Source organism: Geotrypetes seraphini, chromosome 15, assembly GCF_902459505.1.
Source record: "Geotrypetes seraphini chromosome 15, aGeoSer1.1, whole genome shotgun sequence".
NCBI lineage: Eukaryota > Metazoa > Chordata > Amphibia > Gymnophiona > Dermophiidae > Geotrypetes > Geotrypetes seraphini.
Window position 1 is genome coordinate 66,333,969 of NC_047098.1, and position 22,214 is coordinate 66,356,182.

A 22,214-nucleotide genomic window follows, 5' to 3' on the forward strand; every position below is an offset into this window, starting at 1 on the left:
TGTTTCTCTTTCTCTCTCTTCCTCTCCCCCTCCCTCCGTCTCCCGAAATGTGGAGCACAACTTTTAATTTATCCTGTAGAACTGCATGAACAAGAAGTTAGTTATCCTATGTGCTTACATGACTGGAATAAAGAGATCTATATTAAACTATTAAAGAAAGCACACACACATACCCATATCTACCTGCTCTCTTTTAATGGTGACGCATCCAAACCGCACGCAGGACATCAGTGCGCTAGATTTAAACTCAATTTGAAAGCGCTCCGAGGGGGGTTGGGGGAACCACCGCACGTAACTTAGTAGTGTTGGCGCTGCCGTTGGAAGGTGTGGGGGGGGGAACATTTTGACTGGACTACATTGTGGTTCATTGTTCAATAGCTGTCGTACCCAGATAGAAGTGTCTGACTTGTATTTTTTTAGAATCCATGGATTATTGATAATTGGTGGTTTTATTTATGTGGTAAGTTGTTTGTGGGGTGTTTTTTTTTTCTTAAAATGTTTCAGCAGCTTTCATGAAAGCAAAACAATATATTTTATTTTTCAGCCACTGAACTATGAAGAGATAAACCATATTGATTTGCGAATTTCAGCAGTTAACCAAGCAGCCTTCATTAAGGTGCCCTCAAAACAGATGTCCGCGAACACAATTCCTGTTTCAGTTATAGTGAAGGATGTAGATGAGGGGCCAGAATTCCTACCGCGAACCAAATATTTACGAATTCAGGAAGGCTTGCCAGCTGGAACAGATGTTGGTGAATACACGGCGAAGGACCCAGAGAACAAGAATACCAACATAAGGTATAGATACACGGCACATCATTTTGTGTAATGACTATGGAAAATGGGAAACTGTGTGTAGTACTTGCCCTTTTTTGGTGAAAGCTTGTCTTAAATCAAGGAGTAAAATAAAGACATGTATAGAATGCACTAAAAGAGAAAGGGATTAGGACTTGTATACTCCCTTTTTCTAGTTTTACAACCACACTCAAAGCAGTTTACATACAGGTACTTCAAGCATATTTCCCTGTCCTGGTGGGCCCACAATCTAGCTAATGTACCTGGGACAGTGGAGGATTAAGTGACTTGCCCAGGGTCACAAGGAGCAGTGCAGGGTTTGAACCCACAACCTCGGGGTGCTGAGGCTGTAGCTCTAACCAACAGCTTCAGTTTCTTTCAAATGTGAGAAAAAGGAACATTTCTGTATAGGTATATACAAGTATTTTATTTTATGATAATCGGTGAGCTTTTATTGTTGCTTAGTCATTCAACTTCCAAATTTATGAGGCATGGTCAGAGTTCTGGGAAGAGAATTAAAGAAGAATTTTTAAAAAGAGCTATGAAAGCTTTGTAAATTGAGAATTTCCTACTCCAGAGTAATTATATACATACTATGCATGTAAAGTAACATGAGAAATGATTACATTTCCCTTGGCATTTTCATATCATTTGTAACCCAAAACAGGAATAATCTCCAAATGGCATATTTCTTTCCAGTGTTGTTTAAATATCAGCTTTTTTTCCCCCGACTATTAACAGCTAGTCTTGACCCCTATGACCTTTAGGTTGGTGGGTCAGCCACCTTACAGGAGGAGCTATTCTGCCTGCTGAGTCAGCTATAAACATCTTAGCTGTGTCTTCTCTTTCTGGTAATCTTAGTTTCTGACTGGTCTATTAGGAACCAACTCGGGGCAGACTTAAACATTTCTGCCCCTCCTCTGGGTTTGTTTCCTGTTGCTTCAGTACATTCCCCCCTCTGAATCCGCGGTTTCAGCATCTGCAGATTCGGTTATTCGAGATTTTTTTTTGGGGGGGAAAAAAAGCTTAGTTTTGGACCTTCCCCCCAGCATCCCAGCCTTACCTGGTGGTCTAGCGGGCTTTTGGGGCAGGAGCAATCTTCCTATGCTCCTGTCCTGTGCAGATCGCCAATAGGAAATGGCTGCTGTGAGTCCCGTCGTAGTCTCGAGAGACTTTGGGAGCTCATGGCAGCTATTTCCTGTTGGCGATCTGCACGGGGCAGGAGCGTAGGAAGATTGCTCCTGCCCTGAAAGCCCGCAAGACCATCAGGTAAGGCTGGCACAGGCTGCCCAGCCCAGAGAGGAATGATCTTCGCTCTGCCCGGCCTGACATCGAAGCGGGGAAAGAGGAGACCAAAGCACCCACACTGGCCCCTGCAAACATGCAACACGCACGGAAGGAGGCGATCGGAGGTGGAGACCACCAGATGAGGTCCGGGGATGGGTCAGAGCTGGCACAAAGTTATTTGCGATTTTTCACACTTCGCAGTCCGGCTCTGCCCCTAACCTCCCGTGAATACCGAGGGAGAAGTGTATTGTTCTTGTCCAATTGTGATCTAAATAGATATTTATAAAGACAAAACAGAAACCCTGCAAACATAGGAAACTGCACAAAACTGCCTTGTTTTTATTGCTGCACATCCCTGCTTTGGATGATACATAGCATGAAAATGGGTTCCAGAATATGTGCACTCTTGCATGGTATTTTGGGATTACATGAGTGATTTTAAAACTAGCTTGATTTGTTAATGTACAGGTACCGGAAATTAGTAGATGAGTATTCGTGGATTAGTATTGCTGAAACTACTGGCAAGATAACCACTAATAAAGTTTTGGACAGAGAATCGGGAGAAATGAAGCAAGATTCCTACAATGTTACAGTACTTGCAACTGATGACAGTAAGTATGGCCCTCCACTGCTTGAAGTAGGGCTTCGTATACTGATTTACGGTAATCCGTTAATGTATTTTAATTCCTACTAAGGTGTGTTTGCTTTTAAAGCACTTGGGACTCCATTCTGTAAATTTAAGATCCTTCCCATCTATCTCTATTTTGGTTAAAGTAGTGTGGTTAGTAAATAGGCATTATTGAGAGTGAGACGTGATTTCATATGTTACTTGTTAAATGAAGCTCTTGGATTGAGAGCCTTCTTGGATAGCAAGGTACCCACAATATCCAAATGTAACTGATTTTGAACTTACTGGTTAGTTTGTCCATAACAGGGGACCCCTTAAGCGCCTCCTAAATAGGAGCCTGTAAGTGCTTCTCCGTCAGTTTTCTCAGGTTACATACACTTTTGTGAACATTAGCACACAATCTGAAAATGAAATAGGAGAAATTGCTCGATTTACCTAGGCATACCAGAAATGGGCTTAGCACTCACTAAGCCTGTCTGCTGGCATGCTTTAGTAGAGGTCAGTGGGGGACACACTGGTTTAAGCAATTTCATATACTTTTTCTAGGTCTTTTATCATAGTTGCTGTAACATGAGAAATGCAAATAAAATGATTTTTCTCCTTTCTTAGGTGGAAAGACCAGCACTGGAACACTGGTCATCCAGCTGGTAGATGTCAATGACAATGTACCGGGGATTACGCATAATGATGGATTTGTCTGTATGAATGGCAAAAATTATGCAGAGATACATGCAACAGATAATGATTCACCTCCCAATTGTGCTCCTTTCAAGTTTAGTTTGGATACCACCAATAATACAGATATTCAAAAGCAGTGGCAGATACAACAGCTGGATGGTATGTATTGCGATAACCTCTGGGAACACGTGGCTTTCAGTGGAGTTTTATTATAGCTGTGAATTGAACATTTGTGCTAACTGATTCATACTTGTAAATAATAATAATAACTTTTATTCTTATATACCACCCTACCAAAAGTTATAAGCGGTTTACATCTAAGAAGACCTCGCCTTTAGAAAAGTCATAAAAACTGCCTTATTCGACAGATATATCACCAAACACTAACTTCCATTCCTTTCTTCCTAATATGTCCCCCTTGAAATTCTTAACAAATTGTATTATGTAATTCGCCACTTTTTCTAAAAGGGCCCTTCTGAAATTCTAAACAAACTGTATATTGTAATTTGCTGCATTTTAAGATTCTGTATACTGTAATTTCACTGACAATCTGCATATTGTAACTCGCTGATTGTCCAGCTCTCTTTGTTGTGAACCGCCTAGAAGTCGCACGATTGTGGCTGTATAGAAGAATAAAGTTATTATTACATTCAGTTAAATATACATAAACATTTCAAAAGAGGATACATCCAATCTCATTTTATCCATTTATCAAATAAGTAGGTTTTTAACAACTTCCTAAAAGAATAATAGGATTGTGCATGTGGCATAAGGGTACTTAACCAGGAGTTCATTTTCCCAGCTTGAAAAGAAAAAGTTTTCTACAAAAATCTCTTAAATCAACAGGCTTTTAAGGTCGGATATGTAAACATAATATTTTGAGTATTCCTATTGGATTTATGCAGTTGTAACTTTTGGGAACGGACGTTCTTAGCATTACTTAATCCCTTGAAATAAAAAAGCATGTATTGGATTTACAAATAAAGATTGTTCCGTCACACCAATTCTTGGTCCCACTGTGCTTTCTTCTCATTGTGCTGTTTTGCTGTGCTACTGATTCCCTCTTCCTTGCTTGCTTTTCATTGAATTCTAGCAAGTAAGAGCTAGTAAAGCAGGAATAACTATTGTTCCATCATTATAGAGTAGCTATACTTCATGTATCTAGAGCCCATCTTGCTTCAGCTAGGAATTGTGCATTTTTCTATTTGATTCCAGTTTTATGGAATAGTTTACCAATAGAGTTGAGGAAAGAAGAGCCTTTTATTTTCAGTTGGCCTTTTCTTCATAATGTTGGGACTTGAATTCAGGGTTTCAATCTGTATCATATTAAGTTGTTATGATTTTATTTATAGATTATTGATGAGTTATGTTATTTTATTTATTTTGATTTCTATCCCATTGTCCCCAAAGAAAGAACGGGTTACAGGTTAAACATACATCATTGTACATTGTGATTTTTCTCTTCCTTTCCTATTTTAATGGAGTTCTTTTTAATAATTTCTGAATTGTGTTTTTAACTGCTTTGATTCTGCTTGGTAAATTAAGCGGTATATAAAGATTTTTAATAAACATAAAGTGTCTGTTCTGTCCCTAGATACATCCATGCGTCTTACAAAACTCATTGATCTTCCAAGTAATGTCTACGATGTTCCTGTTCACATAGTCGATCAACAAGGTCATGGGAAAACCCACTTTCTCAAAATTGACGTATGCGACTGTCCTGATGGCCTCAATTGTGCTAGTCGTCGTTCAGCAAGAAATATTAGCCTGGGCGTTTGGGCCATCCTTGCAATGATACTGGCAGCGTTGGTTCTCTTAGCATTGCTATGTAAGTTAATGTGTGTGATTAAATGTCACTTTTTCATCTTTCTGATTGGCTCTTTCTCACAAAAGTTTTCACCTAGCTGTATTTACACTAGCAAAAGTTTTTTTTGCCCATGGTAGAGTGTGGGTACACCTCTCCAACAGTCTGCCGGTGCCACTTAAAGAACTTCCTGCCTCTGCCGGGCATCTGCGCATTCTCAAGGCCTTCTAATTCTCCCTCTTGCTGAGATTCTCGGAGATCTCACATGCACGGCTGCACAATGGTGATTTGATAACAGCTTTTCAAATCCCGGACCCCCAGACATATCCTCTAAAGGAGAACATCTGGTGGGCCAGAAGGCATGCTGTCTATAGATCCTAGTTCTGAACTCTGCTACATCTCCCTGACCTGTGCCAGCACTAACTGAGCATGCATATGCTTGCCAGTAGCATCGGGGAGATGCTTTAAACTGCAGAGCAAAAAGCAGTGTGTGTTAACATCAGCAGCAGGGCTCACAGCCCAAGCTCAGGTAGAAGGGGAGGGGAAGGCATGGTGAACAGCACTACATACTCATTTCGTTCTACAGTAAGGAATTTTAATTAAAGGGAATTCAATTATTCTGGTCCTTATTCTATTCAAGTCTGTAATTTTTTTTTTTTTGTTCTTTTATATGTTTTCTTCTTAAAAAAAATTGATAACTTTAGTTCTAGTATTTCAGAGTTAATGAGCTAACATTTTTAATGAAAATCTCTCTGCTAGCCGGATAGTGATGAGGTGGTCAGACATGATACTGCTGAAAAGCATTGCTTTGACCCAGTACACACTAGTAATCTGCTGCTACTGGAATAACTGACTTTAAATCTTGGATAATTCTTTTGTAATCCGCCTTGAACTGCAAGGTAATGGTGGAATAGAAATCCCTAATGTAATGTAATGTAAATATCGACCCTGTAGTGTGGTGCAGTGGTTACATCAACAGCCTCGGTACCCTGAAGTTATGAGTTCAAAACCCTGCACTGCTCCCGGTGACCTCGGACAAGTCACTTAATCCTCTACTGCCCCAGGTACATTCGATTGTGAGCCCAATGGGACAGATAGGGAAAATGCTTGAAGTACCTGTAAAAGATATTTAAGCTGCTTAGAAATCTAAGATTCAGCGGTATATTAAATTTAAATTTAGGCCCAGATTCTACAAACAGTGCCTAAGTTAGGTGCCTAGATCAGCTGATTTAGATGCCTAACTTAATTATTTCATAGGCTTAATCAACGCCAATAATAAGCTTAATTGGCTTTATAGCTTAATTTAAAATTGAGTGATAAGCGCCCAGTCCAAGGTGCCTACCAGAAAGTGGACATGTTTAAGGACAGATCTTGGATGTGATTTCCGTGTAGGCGTCTAATTTAGGTGCCAGTATTTCGGCCAAGAAAACCTTGGCATAAATAGGAGATACCTATTCTAGGGCCCAAGTCCATCTTAGGTGTTGCTAGGTGCAATTTTATAAAAAAGATACCAAACTTTAGGCATCTTTTATAGAAAGTGTGGGATCTGATAGGGAGAGGAGGAGATAGTGGATGCTATTGAGGAGCAGACTGGACGGGCCATTTGGCCTTTATCTGTCATCATGTTTCTATGGTGGTGTGTGGCCAATCAAGGGAAAGGTCTCGCCTGTCAAGTGTATTGTACATGGGAAGAAGACCAAAAATAAAACCTTTTTAACAAAATATAAGTCTTAAAAAATGTGGAAACACCCAAGAAGTGGCACACACATATGCTGTATGCGAGAAGGTTGTCAGACTGCTGATCTTAAAAGACCATGTCACCACTGAGCAATTTCTCATTAGCACATGGACCCCTGACATAGGCAGAGTCTTCTGAAATATAGCCATGTCAGGTCATCTTTTTAATAAACTGATGCGACCTTTTACACTTTTCTCCAGCTGATTTTGCTCTTTGTACTCTGGGACATTCTCCTAGTAAAATTAAGGTCATGTAGTTATCAGATTTTTAAAAACAAGCATTCATTTGTGTGTATTCCAGGTGCCTTGCTTGCTTGTCTGTGTGGTGCCGGTGCTGGCAAACATGACAAAGATTGCTTTCCTGATGACTTAGCCCAAGAGAACTTAATCGTATCAAATACTGAGGCACCAGGAGAGGAGCTAATGGTTTGTGTTTTTCTCTTATTTGTTTCTTCAATATACTATACCATTCTCCCAGGAGAGCTCAGGACACTTTACATGAATTTATTCTAGAGCTTCATAAAAGTGGAAGCCCTATAGGGGTGGGAGACACTTTTTTCAAAATTATGTGGGCAGATGCAAAGCCTGTAGGTACTTTTTCTCATGGCTTTTGGACCAGTTCTCGAAAGGAAAATAATAGGCTTACTTCATTTTTAAAAAGTGGCCAGGTGTAAAAAGGGAGGGGTAGGGTGGGATCTGCAAAGATGTTGCGTATTTTGATGAGGAAGCTTTTTCTGACGAGAACATGCATCATTTCTGAAATCTCAGACATATACACATTGTTGGTTCTCCTAACTCCTCCTCCAAAAAATACTTGTAAAAGTACAAATATCTTGGAATGAGATACATGCTTTTACAAGTTTCAAGTTTAATTAAAATTTCTTATACTGCCTAGTCAGCCTTCTAGCCGGTGTACAAAATCATAAAAGCATACAATAGCTAAAATACAAATTTAAGAAAACAGGGGACGACAAAGACTTTTGGAGACATAAAACCATAAAGAGTAGAAACAAGAGGATAATGGGCAAGAACTACAATTTTAAAGATAAAAGGTAACAATTTAGGGTAAAAACAGTAGGAGGGGAAGTGGAAATAAAATCATTCTAGGTCACCCTTAAAAGGGCAGTTAAATCTCAAAGGCATCAATGAAAGAAATGTCTTTAGCTTTGTCTTGAATTGATTAAGAATTGATTCTTCACATAAATAAGCTGAGTTACTATTCCAAAGAAAAGGAGCAGTCACGGAAAAAATGGAAGATCACATTGTGTTTATGTACTTTAGTGATGGAACAAAGAGAAGATTTTGGGCTGATGATCGAAGGGTCTAGAAGGGTTATGTGGAATAAGATTATTAATGAATTCTGGTTGGTTATTTTGTCAGATTTTGAAAATTAACAGAAGTATTTTATAAGTGATTCTGTGTTCTACTGGTAACCAGTGAGCTTCATGTAAAAGGGGAGTAACATGGTCTTTTTTTTTAATTTTTTTTTTGTTGTTGTTATGTCTTTGTAAAGGGCATTGCAATAATCTATATAAGAGATCACAAGGGAGTGAATCAAAATGTTCAAAGAGGCTGGTTCTAGAAATTTAGATAGGGCTCTGATCCTGTGTAGCTGGTAAAAGCAACGCTGGACCACTGTACTAATATGAAGGTGATAATTGAATTTGCTATCAAAGGTTACTCCAAGTAATTTTAATGAAGATACAATGTTGATAGATAGGGTTTTGAGTTTTAAGGGAACCTGTAAAGAAAGTTCTTCTTTGATGGGAAATATCATCAATTTGGACTTTTCGATATTCAGACAAAGCATGTTAGAATCAAGCCAAGAATTGACTTTTTCCAATTTTTGGTTTATGAATATTACTTCCTTTGGATGAACTAGTTGGACATCGTCTGCATAGGCGAACATCATAAAACAAATGGATTGCCCTAATGTTAGGAGAGGGGCTAGGAAGATATTGAATAGTAGAGGAGATAATATTGATCCCTGTGGAATCCCATATTCAGTCGTGAATGAATCTGAGGATATTCAGTTAAAGACTACCTTGATAGACCGTTCAGAGAAAAAAGACGAAAACCATTCCAAGACCTGGTCTGATATTCCAATTTCACTCAGACGTAACAGAAGGAGCTTGTGATCTATCGTGTTGAATGCTGTGGAAAGATCTAGATAAGAAGAACCGACTGATGGTGGTAGAGGTGATAACAGTATTTTTGTGGTTAACCCAATGAGAGAAAGTTCAGTGGAGTGATTTTGACAGAATCCGGTTTGGTTGGGGTGAAGGACTTTGGTTTGTTTGGTGAAATCAGATATTTGGCGAAAAATGATTTTCTCCGTAAGCTTTGCCAAGAATGGGATGTTCGCTATGGTTTGGTAATTTGATACTTCATGTAAACTGGTTTTGTAGTCCTTGATTATTGGGTAAATGATTGACTTTTTTCATGTGTTGGGTAAGGTTCCTGAAGTTAGACTAATACAGACTAAGTTTAAGATGTCGGGACCAAAGAGTGAGAAAAAGCGTTTCAGAAAGAATGGATGAATATTTTCTGATATGGAGCCTTTCTGTTTAGTGAATTCAGACAACGCTGGATGTCCTGGAGAGTGAGTAGAGTAAATCTCGAGCATTTGGAAAGAGGAAGGTTTGACTTGGAGGTAACGAATTTTGTGCTGACGATGTTTGCTTGTGAGATTGAGCCTCTAATAGTTTGAATTTTATTGATAAGGTTGCAAGCAATAGCTTGAGCTGAAGGTAATCGGGCAGTTGAATTCTGTTCAATCTTCTATGTGGTTAATGATTTTGCTATTGCATATAATGCTGAGGTATTTTTAGCTTTATTTGTTTAGAATAGTACTCTTTTTTTTTTTTTATCTATTGATTTCAGATTTGTAATAAATGGCTTGTTCCTTAAATTTATTTAGGTTGTGCAAATTTTTGTTGTGCCGCCATTTTCTCTCGAGAGAGTGCAGTTGTTTTTTGATAAGGGCTAGGCTAGGTGTATACCAGGGATTATTTAATTTACGGGGGGAGATGGTGACAGTACGGGTAGGTGCTAAAGAGTCTAAAAGTTTGGTTATAGAGGCTGTCCAAGAAGTGACTTTCTCCTCAATGGAAGATGCTGACATTTCCACTAGTGGAGATTCAAAGTTAGAAGAGATAGATACCTCATCCAGCTTTGAGTAGTCTTGAGAAGTAACTGTCTTGGAGCTAGGATTAATTGCATGGGTATTCTGGGAAAAAGAAATGAGAAAGTGGTCAGACCAGGGAAGTTGTTTACAAGCCTTAACCTGAAAACAGTCATTCTGGGATGCTGGCATAAGTACCATGTTATAACTTCAGCAGGGACTAGATTGCTAAGAGTCAGAAAAAGCACTGAACTATAAGAAAAAACAGACTGACTCAATAATATACACAGCCTAAGAGGAGGGCTCGCTATACAAAAACTTAGCTCAGAGAAATAAAACTCTGAAGAGAGAGAGGTTACCCCCTCTTGGGAAAAGAGTTTGTCTTCCAGTCATTGCTTAATCAATGTTAAAAGTGAGACCAGCTCAAAGGTGTAAAAGTGTATCAACTAAGTTTGTAACACTTGATTACTTAATTGAAACTACTGTATGCAAATAGGTCAAAAGAAACTTTCTTGCAATTCAGGTTGCCACTAATACTTTCAACTTAGCTTAAGAGCTTGACTTGATTCAAATAGCAAAAGCTATGTGGGGTCCCGACGCGGCCCCGTTTCGGTGTCTGCTTCAGGAGACCCCGCCAGAAAAAGGAACTTGATTCTGAAGACAGGTAATAACCATAGCACTGCTCAAAAAATCGTGCAAAATGTAGAAAAGTATTTCATGCAAACATGGCTGGTTAAATCACTTGTTTGGTGCTTAATGCTAATTTTCAGCAGCACTCAATGGTGTAGTAAGGGGGAGTGGTCGGGGGTGTGGACCGCCCCAGGCACCATCTTTGGGGGGGGGAGGGGCACCGACACCTCTCCTCCTTGTACCTCCTTAAACATTTGCCAATGCAAGCAGCATCTTCCGCCAGCCCCTTTTGACATCACTTCCTGGTCGCAGGACCAGGGCGTGACATCAGAAAGGAGACGTGGCAGGCATGACCAGCAGGTAGAACATTTCAAGAGAGATGGGGCCCTGCTCAAGCAGCAGGGAAGAATGCACATGGCATGGTGATGCTACCGCCGCAGGTGCCACTTAACCAGTTAGTGCTGCTGAAAATAACCGGTTAGTGCTGAACTGCAAATCAGCTATTTGGGGGCTGTTCTGGAAACAGTGTCAACACTTGGCCAGTTCAGTGCTAGTATTCAGCACCTAACCAGCCAGGTTAACTACAGAGAGTGTCAACAGGACCGCCTAGAGGTCGGGCCTATCTTTGTGAGGTGCCCCACATCTAGTTATATCGGATTTAACTGACTATGCATTAGCCAGCTCTGCAAGATCAGATATTTAATACCGAAGCCCAGACAGGGTCTGGCATTGAATATCTGCGAATAACTTTGATGGTGGTCAGCAAATGACCAAGTGCTGCTACCTGAATATCAACCCCATATATTTTGTTGCATTTTCAGTGTTTTGATTATTAAATCTAATCTAATCAAGCTAGTTCAGTTGAGGCTTCTGGGGACCATGGTAGAGTTTATGTGGGAAACAGGCGAGATGTATTTTGAAAAGGAAGAGGCTGGGGAACTGATAGATGCCCATTATAATAATGTTTTATTATTTTAAGTTTTTAGGATTAATTTGAACCTCTTCCCTTTTTTTTTTTTTTAAAGGATCCAAATTTAAAGGTCCCCATCCAGTTAGTAAACCCTAATCTTACTGGAACAGGAACAGGAGTCTCAACTGAGACGCGGCAAATCTTAAGATCAGCTGATACTGTTGGAGCACATCCACCTATGGATAAGGGAGGGCATCACACCATGGACCAAGGAAGATATTCCTATTCAGAGTGGCAGAGCTTCATGCAGTCTCATATTGATGAAGTAAGTCTTTCTTTCTGTAAGCAAGACAGAGATTAATAAATATTATAATTTGGATGCAATGTTTGATAAGAGGGAGCCGGATTCTCTAAGTTCAGTCTGTTTATTGAAGTATAACAGAAATAAACATTATACAACAGGTAGAGTTCACGAAAGTTTCAAAATCATAAACACATATCAGACATATTGTTTATAGACCAGCAGTCGGGAAAAGACTATAACATTTAAATTGTTTGCAAATAAGTATCAATAGGTTTCCATAAATAACAAATAAGTTGCTTGATGTGAATACAGTTTTTCAGCTGCATACTGCTCAAAAAAGCATAAGGAATTCCACCCAAAAGTATAATTCAGGGAGCAGATTTCCAATTCTGTAAAATTTGTTGTATACTAATCAAGATTATAATATTGACCAGGGATGGAGGGAACGCATGATGATGATGTTGGTGTCAAAAGATAAGTCAGCAGTACAATTAGAGAGAGAACTTATGGTGGACCATATTTGTGTCCAGAAAGGTTGAACACGGGGACATGCAAAAAGTATATGGGAGAGTGTACCTTGGGGTTTCAAACAGTGCCAACACAAGTCGTTTGGTAATAAATTATCTTTTTTCATCTTATATGCTGTCCAAATGGCACGCCACATAAGAAATAGCAGAGATTGTGTCATAGTAGCCGATACAAGAGGTCTTTTAATTTTGGACCAAAATCTATGCCATTCTAGTGTTGTAAGTTCCATGTGGAGGTCAGTTTCACGTTGAAATTGGTTTGGGGAGTGCCAGCTTTTAGGGTGTGTAAACTGTTTGAACAGAGTGTACCATGCATGAGAAAGCTCACATGCCTCTCTTGTGTCAACGTGGAGAGGAGATGAAATGCTGACTAGAATCCTCATTTTGATAAGTAGTTCAGTCCATGGTTATGGCTCACCTGAATTATTGTAACTCAGTTTGTAGTACAGCAAGTGATTTCAGTTTTAAGAAAGCTCAAAATGCTACAAAATACAGCTGCTTGCATGATTAGAAGAACTTCCAGATATGATGATTATGCCGCTTCTGTTGTCCCTCTATTGGCATCCGTTTCAAGTTTATTTAATCTTTGATATACCATTTATCAAAAACGGTTTACAATTATCAATATATGGTTAAAATAAAACAAATACTTAAAAGTAAAAAGTGGAGGGGACGACAGAACAAATAGACTGACTGGAACAAAAAGGAAAAATGGGAAAAGATAAGAGCTTAAATTCAATGAGAAAATAAAATCTTAAGAGGGAGGGGGCTTTAGCACACTGGTGTAGGGGTCGCTTCAAAAGAAGTGTTTCAGTTCCATACTGCCAACTGCATAGAAGCCGTTAGGGCTCTAGGCGAATGGAATCAGAGTAAGGAGGCGCCTTTAAAGAGGAAACTAAACTTTAAGTTTATATACCGCATCATCTCCACAATCGTAGAGCTCAGCATGGTTTACAGGAGCTTAGCATAAAGAGGGAAGAAAGTGTTACGTTTTTGAGAATAGCCAAGTTTTCAGATGTTTTCGGAATAGTTGGAAGGAGCCCAGATTCCAAAGTGGGGTAGTAAGGTTATTATTACAAGGCTCTGTGATTCTGAAGATGTCCCTAATTTTCCCACATCGATGACGCCTTTTAACGAGGAAGGTTTTTAATTTAGTTTACATTTGAATTTTTCAAGGGATGTTTCTTGTCTAAGATCTCACGGACTTATTTCGTTTTTCAGGGCCAGGCTCTTCACTGTGTGTTTTATTCTTGTTGATTTACCAATTAGAAATTGTAATGCTGCTAGCTGAGTGTATTTGACGCTGTATTATTTACTTGCTAAGAGGGTTAAATATAAGACTATATTTGAAAGTCATTTTTCTTATCCAAGCCACTTTTTGAAAAATTATCTTCCATTAGATTTTTTTTTCCATTTATTTCCTGCTTTAATCCAAAGTGGGTTACAGTAAAAACATACACAATCTAAAACAAACTCAAACACACATGTAAGATCATCTCTTGGTTATAAACAAGTTAGGTAAAAGCTTAAAACTTGTTTAATAAATTTGTTATTAAAGATCCAGTTAGATATAGACTACTTGCATTTTTCCTTGGACTGCTTAGCTTCTTGATTGTAAACCACACTGGACTCTTTGAGGCAAGTACAGGATAGTAGGATATTTAAGATTTTACATGGAACTTTTATGCCATTACTTCCTATTTCCTTTAATGCTTTGCAGTCTACAAAACCAAGAATCTCCCAAATGTAAAAACTTTCTTTTCCTTCCTTTAAAACAGGGATCTCAAAGTCCCTCCTTGAGGGCCGCAATCCAGTGGGGTTTTCAGGATTTCCCCAATGACTATGCATTGAAAGCACATAGATCTCATGCATAGTCATTGGGGAAATCCCGACTGGATTGCGGCCTTCAAGGAGGGACTTTGATACCCCTGCTTTAAAAGAACAAAAGTGTAGTTCTCATACATTTTCACAACAATTTGGAATGAATTTCCTTCTCAAATTAGAACACTCCTGTCTCTCCAAACTTTTAGAAAATCCTTTGAAAAAGTTACTTTTTCAACAGTCATTGATTGATTATATCAAATTAAGGTCTGAAGACTTAGTACTATGTTAAGTTGATTAACTTAGTAGTTTGTTCCGAGTCTTTAGCTCATATAAAATTCATTATGTAAACTGAGTCCCCCTGGACTAGAGAGTTGCGTGGGGACAGAAATCCCACCCGTCCCCGTGAGGAATCCCTCCATCCCCACCCGTCCCTAGAAACTTCAGAAATAGTTATTTCATTTAATTATGCTATTGAATTAAAGGCTCTGGTAGAGACCCATTTACAAATAAGCAGACACTTTATTAATTTAGAAATATTAATTGGAAAGAATACATACTTTGTAAACAGGTTTCTACCAGAGCCTCTAATGTAAATATAAAATATAAATACTCAGCTGATGAGAAACCCCAAGCTGTCAGCTGAGGACTTCCTTTGCAGTTGGCCGGGGGTCCCTTTTGCCAAGTTTGGCAGGCAGCAGTAGCGTCCTTGAGTCACAGATGCTGGTATCTCAGTGGCTCATGGATGTTGCCAGCGACTGCTGTGCTTGGTGGAGGGGAGTTCTGGCCGTCTCTAGAGGAGATCCTTTGCTGGTGGTGCTTGGGGATCCCCACTAGTCACAGCAAGGGTCAGCAAGTAATTCAACACTGTAAAAATAAAACCAGAAATGCATTTCCTTTTCTTTTGAACACAATACAAAGACATCTGCTATATACATTTCCCAAAGCTAACATATTTTAGTCAATAAATTCTGTTTTTTACCTATGTTGTCTGGAGACTTATTTTTCCATAAAGTTGGTCCCAATTTCTTTTTCCTGCTTTCCCATCTTCTGTAAATTCTTCTGTTGCTGTCCATTGGTTCCTCCTACCATAGTCCAGCATTTATCCCTTTTTCATCTTTCGCCCATGCCCAACATTTCTCCTTCTATCACCCCTCTCCAGCACCATGCCACATCTCTCCATTCCCTTCACCACTATGTCCAATATTCCTCCCTCTTGCATCCATTTCAATCTGTTCCCTTTCCACCACAATATTTCTCCCTCTCATCTGTACCTCCCTCCCTATGACCAAAAATTATCCTTTCTTTCATTCCCCCTGTACACCATCTCTTCCCTCCCTTCCTCTCTCCCAAGTTCATGCCTTCTGTGTCCCAAAACGCACTCCCTCTCCCCTTAAGATTATTTCCCTTTTTTGAGATAATAATCGCTTAATTGCTTTCTGACCCCATCTAAGATTAAAATAATAAATAAAATGATCTGACCGTTGCTTCTTTCACCGTTAGAACTTTTATAGGGGGATAAAAAGCCCCTTTTATCCCCTTCAGTTTTATGCTTTCAGTTAAATAGCTTTGAATATCAGCCCCATAGTTCCTTGTAAATTTCCATTTTCATGTAGTTTATTATTTATGAATAACAGAATTGTTTGTGTTTTACGTTTTCTGATTACGTATCAGTGTGAGTGACGTGAGCATTTTATTAGCCCACTTTCTAAAGGAAGAAATTAACTTGTCTGTTATCTCCATGTCTGTATGTACATGTTTCTTCACCTCTGTGCCCAGTAATGTATTTTGATTGGTGTCTTATCCACACCAGAGTTGTAGGACGTCACTTTTGCATGCAGGGTGTACCTGTCCTGCGTGGAACTGCTCATCGCGTAGAGGCACCTTTGAGAAGTCTCTTCTAATCTTGCTTCTTGCTTTCACCCTCTACAGAAAGTGTATCAGTGTGAACAAGATGAAGAGCAGCAGCATGCCGTCGACTACATCGTTCCCTACAACTATGAAGGAAGAGGATCAGTGGCTGGTTCAGTGGGCTGCTGCAGTGAGTTACGAGGAGAAGACGACAGGCTTGACTTTTTAAATCAGCTGGAGCCCAAATTTAGGACATTAGCCTCAGTTTGTGCCAAAAAATAGATGCATCTGTGCCACGTGTCAATACCCTTAAATTGTTTTGCTGCTATGCAGATTGTTTCCAGTCAAATAACAGGAAAAAGAATGGCGACTTGTTTGAAAGAAATGTCTGCCTCTTGCATATATATGTATTTTATGTTAGGTTTCGGTGCCTAGTCTTAGAACAGAATTTTAAACAGCTTTTAACAGGAAAATAACACAAGGAAGACAGGCACTGAAGTCATAAGTCATGCAAAACTTAAGAAGGTTATAATGTACTTTGAATTCTTTTTACTTGCAGGAAAAGCAGGCAGGTGAAAGAAACAAAGTTGTTTTTTGTACGATAAAGCATGCAGCTTGGAACAACTTAGAAAGCTGCTTGAATTCTGAGTACATCAGCTTATTGTTTTTCATGGGAATGGTAAACCAATATGGATATTACTTTTCAGGGTAATTGTTACTCAATGTCTTGCACTGAATGCTGAGGGCTTTTCTTTAAATGTAGGTTTAAAACTGACCTTACTTCTCCGGATCTTCTGTGTAAAGTATAGATAATGTCATTTTCTTAGCTTATATTATCAGTAGTCCAGTTTGTGGTGGCATTCATTCCTTCTTTTTTTCTTTTTGTGGAAATGGGGGGTTGTTGACATGATGCTAAATCAAACAAACTCCAGATATAAAACAGTTAGGAATGGAAAGTACAATTTGTGTTAAGAAAATTAAACATATCTGTAAATATCATAATACCAGGCATCTTCTTCACTGTGGTATCTTGTTTCCCACAGCCTGTCCAATTTTGAGATATTTAATAATCCTAGGTCCATAGATGGTCTAGTCTCCCTCTCTCCTCTCCAGGAGCCACCCTGGGCCCACCTGCCTGTGGTTCGGTGTTTCAGAAGGACACCCATCTTTGGTGGATCTCACCCGACTGAGTGATGCCCAAGGATTACAGATCCACAGTTAGTTGCAAAGTATAAATCCGAGTGCCACGTTGGCCATTTTTTTCCAAGCTCACTTGGTAGCTCACCTCATGGTTCTTCCGTCCATCTGCCACCAAAATTATCCACCCTTCCCTGAGAACAGGACACAAACATCTCGCTACAAAGAGTTTAAATTAATGAAAAAGACAATCTGTTATATATTCCAGAGCCTTGCTCTTCTCAACAGGATGACTGTGTGTGAAAGATATGGGCCGTGTAGGTCAAATAATGCTACTAAGCTATTCAGAGCTACAGCTCAAGGGGAAGTTTGATGCCTACTTTACCCCTCTTGATATTTCCTGTAGCTCTGCCATCAAAACATGAATAGACCATTCCTTTATGACAGGCCAAAATAAGGGCGCATAGCCTCAGAACTCCTTGCCTTCTGTGCCTGGGCAGTATCTGGATATACTGGCTAGCATCATTGCTTTATGTTGAAGGGAGGGGGAAACAGGAAAGCAGACTGCACTGGAGCAGGGGCACTGACAGCCCTTTTCCAAATGGCATCCATCCTTTTGTAAGTGGCTGAATTTCTAATCTAATCTAATCCTTAGGTTTGTATACCGCATCATCTCCACGTTCGTAGAGCTTGACGCGGTTTACAGTAGGAGAAATAGGAAGGAACTACAACAGAGGGTTAGAGGTAGAAGTGTGAAGAAAATTTAGAGGACTTGGGATGCCAAGATATAAGAGTTTCCTTGATTCCTAAGTTGGAGGGAGACTTCTACTGGTATTTGCCCTATAGCATTTTTTAAGGGAGTGCGTGTGTGTGTGTGGGGGGGGAAGACCTATTTATGTATAGCTTTTGCACAGATACAAATTTCATAGAATTAGAGTTCATGCAATTGGAGACTGGGAATTCTTTATTTGAATAATTTTTTATTCAGGATTAAATACAATTAATTATAAAAGATTAGTTATTTTATATGTTCAAATTGGCTTTATTTAGTTTTTTTTAAAAGAACATTATGTATATATGTAAGTAGTGGGAATCATCTTAGTTATGCTTCTTTTTAATCGGGATCAATTGTACTTCAAGTTAAACTTTTGGATGGAAATCGGTGTGCTTACAGTTGGTGGAACTAGCAAATGCATCTGATCTTTCTGTAATGAAGCAGAATATTGTATCTGCACACATGTGGAATCATGATGATAAATGATTGAAAGAATATCATTTTTCAATGTCAAATATTTCTCTACTAGAAAACTAAGGACACTTTTTAGGAAAGCTTAGTGTGGGTGTGCTGATTGAATTAATGCATTCTCCAACGCAAAGAAGTCTAGATATAAAAATGAGATTCTCAGCATTTAGTGTGTGCTCAATCTGTTATCGCACACTAAGCTTTAGTAAAAGAGACCTAGATTCACTAAACTCACCAATCGCTCTCCGACCCCAAACACGATTCACTAACCTTCTGGCCGATCAATCTCCCACACAGTCCGATCCGCCCATGCAAATGAGGGGAAATGGCATGCATAAGTAGGAAGCCATGGATTCACTAAGCAGAAGAAGAAACACCGATTGGGTTTGCTGATCCAAAATGAAGCGACTGCTGAGGACCAGTTGCTTACTGTCCTTGCCGACTCTCTTGCTCTCTGCCGCCCTGAAATCCCAGTATCAATATAAAAAATGAAACCATTAAAATAAAACTGTACATATGCATACACCTCCCTTTTTATATATTGTACAAAAAAATGCAGTGTGAGCCAGTTGTTTTAACTAGTGGGTTAAAAGCGTGTTCTGTTCCATAGTCTGGCTGCACGGTTTTAAAATGTCCACTCATAGAGCCAGCGGGTAAACGGCAGCCACCCCCCCCCCCCCCCTTTGTTTTGACCTCGCTTGTGTGCATGGATCACATCTGCAGCCAACGAGGATGGTCTGCCCATACGCCTCGATTGCAGCAATCAGTGGGGTCGCAGTGCGGCATGCGTCCGATCAGATAATTTGTATGAGGACTCTGGTGTATCTGTCGCTCAGCAGGACTCCGCCAAGAATCACCCAACAACAATCCAGATCGGTGAGTTTAGTGAATCTAGGCCTAAGATTCTGATTTCCTGAGTCAACGCTTTTAGCACTGTCCAATCTGTTACAATAATAAGGTCAAGCATTTTTATTTTAGCAAGATGTAATCCTGCAGTTCTTGAATTCCAAATATTTTGCAGTCCTAGGATACTTATGTACCTTGAAGGATGATATGTTACTGTTGGTGGATAAAAAGCATAAATGAAGGAGCCTGTTCACTAACTTGCAGTTAATGTGGGAATTAACACTTGCCATTTCCAGCATGTATAGCCTAATATAGACTGGGGCAAGGAACAGATGGGAATTAATTGTATGTTAACTGTGCTGTGCTTCCTGCTGCCTTAAATATATCTAACTACATCCCATTATCCAGTGGTGTAGTGTGGATGGGTGGGAGGCAGACTGCCCTGGGCACGGTCTTCCTAAGGGTGCAGCACTCCTGCTCCTCTCCTTAGTGTGCCCCTTCCCTGGCACGAGGTTGCTGCTGCATTGGCATCAGCGGTGTCTCTGTCACTTCTGGGACCCACGCCTAGGAAGTGGCGGCAGAAGGCCAGCTGGTACCAACATGGGCATGCTGCTCATGCCGGGGAAGTTGGAAAGGGAAGGGGGCACCACCGCCCTGGCTGCGCCACTGCCATTATCTGCAGTGCACTCATTGTGCATTGATGATATAGCAAGATGATGTGAATGCCACCACCCATTCTTGCTGGGTTTTGCAATTTCCACTTGTTAATTTTGGCAACTGCAAAACAGTTTAGTAAATAAGCTCAAAAATACATTGTGAACACGACCTAAAATAACTGCAAAAGCTTTTAGTTTTAACATTTTAGCTCTTTTCACAAAACAATGCGCTTGATAACCCACAACTAGATTATACTGAAAATTAGGAGCAATTTAGAACAATGTCAGGAAAGAAAATCTGTGAAGCTTTTTCAAATTTTCTAAATAAGCCCCCTCCCCCTTTTACAAAGCCGCATTAGGCTTTTTTATCGCCAGCCATAGCAGTATTGGCTCCGAGGCGCATAGGAATTTTATGAGCTAATGCCAGCGCGGCCAGTGATTTAAAAAAAAAAAAAAGCCTAATGCCGCTTTGTAAAACCTCTAAGAGCAAATGCAGCTACACATGTCTCTCACAGATCTTTTCTCCATTACGACCTTTAGCATTTGTAATGGTTTACAGTAGTGTATCTGTTCCAAGGCAGTTTGCCTGTGTATTTTAAGAATTTTATTTGCTAATCATAAGAATACTGCTGTGAATGTTTGATAAATGTGCAAAATAGGTGTTGTAGATAATGAAATCTCACCAGCAGTAGAGGAGGTAAATAATGTATAAAATTATGGTTAATATTTAGGAGTATTTTTAGATCTGAAATAGATAGATTGAGTTCACTTGCTGTCTATGGTGCTGAGAAAGTTGTAACACTGTAGGACGGTCTGTGTTTTAGCACAATTTGTACTCCAAATTACGTAAATCATAAACTAAACTCTGTTACACAAGAGAACTTCCTTGAAATAAATAACTTTGGCAAAAAGAATGTTAGTTTGTTAATTTCTCCTCCAAGTATCCTTGTACAACAATAAAATAAAGATGCAATTACTTCAATTATTTCCCTTAAATCTTGATCATCTCTCACCTCACCCTTTAGCAATCTTGCTCCATTCTTCTCTACAGAATTGTTTCAGCTCTTTGACAGAGAATGACACAGGGACAAATTTCCCCATTCCTACAAGTTCTGTCTTAACTGTATTTATGATTTTAAAGGGTTTGAAGCTTGTACAGATGAGGATGGAACTTGCCAGAATGGGGCAGGGACAGGACGGGAAAATGAGTTCCCCCATGGATGGGGAAAAATTTGTCCCTGTGTCATTCTGTACTCTGACATTAGACAGGTTTGTCACATGCAGAGCTCACTACATCTTAACACTGTGCAACAGAGGGTTTGGGGCATGATTTGCAGTCACTGAATTCAAAACTGACCTCAATTTTTCAGTATAACCCTCTGATTTTTGGCAAAAGAGCATTATAATGCAAAAATTAACATTTTTGCTATATTTTCTAATGCTTGGAGTAAATGTTATAACAATCTGAAATATTAAAACAGTTTGCCTCAAATTACATTTTTAAGCTAAAGTCTTAATTTTAATGATGACGTAATGATGTGCTATATAATTAAATTATTATGGGTGAGGAGGCAGAGCTGGAATACACAGGGCCTATTGCATTATCAGCACAGTTAAGATTAAATCGTCAATTTTGTATCAGGGTTTTGCTTCTTAGTTAAATCGACACAATGCGTTATGATTTCTCATGCTATAAATATTTGCGATTTGCTCAAAAACTAAAGTGATAGGAGAAAACTGAGGCTATTTTCATACACAGGGGGGTCAAATCCTATAAAAGTAAACCTCATTTTCTTCTTGCCCCAGAAAAAAAATTTAAATTTGTTGCGCAAAGTGTAATTGCCACAAAATTTCAATAGAAGTAAGGTTGCAACTTTGCCTTGGCCAATCCAAAAATGCAATCTCTTCTGCAGCCTTTTTGAGATGTTTAAAGTTATTTTTCTCACATTCTTCTGTTTGGGCTCAACTTCAGCTAACAAACATTAGCCTCGACTTTGCTCTTTAAAATCTCTACTATAAAGCACAATGCATGGTGCTATCAATAATATGGCAAGTTGTCCAGATAAAACAAAGCATGAACTTCTTACTTTCAAAAGCAATACTTACAGTAATCAATTTGTTGTTTTGGCTCAAAGATAACAGTTGTGGCTCAAAGATAACAGTTGTCATGCTCTCAACCATCCAATCCACTGAGATCAAAACTGATGAAAAAGAAAATTGAATAAGAATTATGCAG

At 39.3% G+C, this 22,214-nt stretch overlaps 2 protein-coding genes across 5 annotated transcripts in view; one reads left to right on the forward strand and one right to left on the reverse strand.

Annotated features, from left to right (window-relative positions):
- Positions 1-16,909, forward strand: part of LOC117348778 (desmocollin-3-like) — a 50,798-nt gene extending 33,889 nt beyond the window's left edge. Inside the window, exons 10-16 of the mRNA XM_033921244.1 lie at positions 545-798; positions 2,551-2,693; positions 3,320-3,547; positions 4,983-5,216; positions 7,231-7,355; positions 11,709-11,918; positions 16,178-16,909. Of these exons, the coding sequence (XP_033777135.1) occupies positions 545-798; positions 2,551-2,693; positions 3,320-3,547; positions 4,983-5,216; positions 7,231-7,355; positions 11,709-11,918; positions 16,178-16,378 (1,395 nt within the window). The 3' untranslated portion in view covers positions 16,379-16,909. The remainder of the gene's footprint in view (positions 1-544; positions 799-2,550; positions 2,694-3,319; positions 3,548-4,982; positions 5,217-7,230; positions 7,356-11,708; positions 11,919-16,177) is intronic.
- MMP28 (matrix metallopeptidase 28) overlaps positions 11,633-22,214 on the reverse strand; it is a 46,190-nt gene continuing 35,608 nt past the window's right edge. The window contains exons 8-9 of one of the 4 annotated variants that reach the window (XM_033921251.1): positions 22,085-22,179; positions 11,633-11,932 (exon numbers count right to left, since the gene is read on the reverse strand). In XM_033921251.1, coding sequence (XP_033777142.1) covers positions 11,906-11,932; positions 22,085-22,179 — 122 coding nt within the window. In that variant the 3' untranslated portion in view covers positions 11,633-11,905. Of the gene's footprint in view, positions 11,933-15,072; positions 15,113-18,877; positions 18,939-22,084; positions 22,180-22,214 lie in introns of those variants that run through there. The other 3 variants (XM_033921252.1, XM_033921250.1, XM_033921246.1) reach the window with 3 other exon arrangements.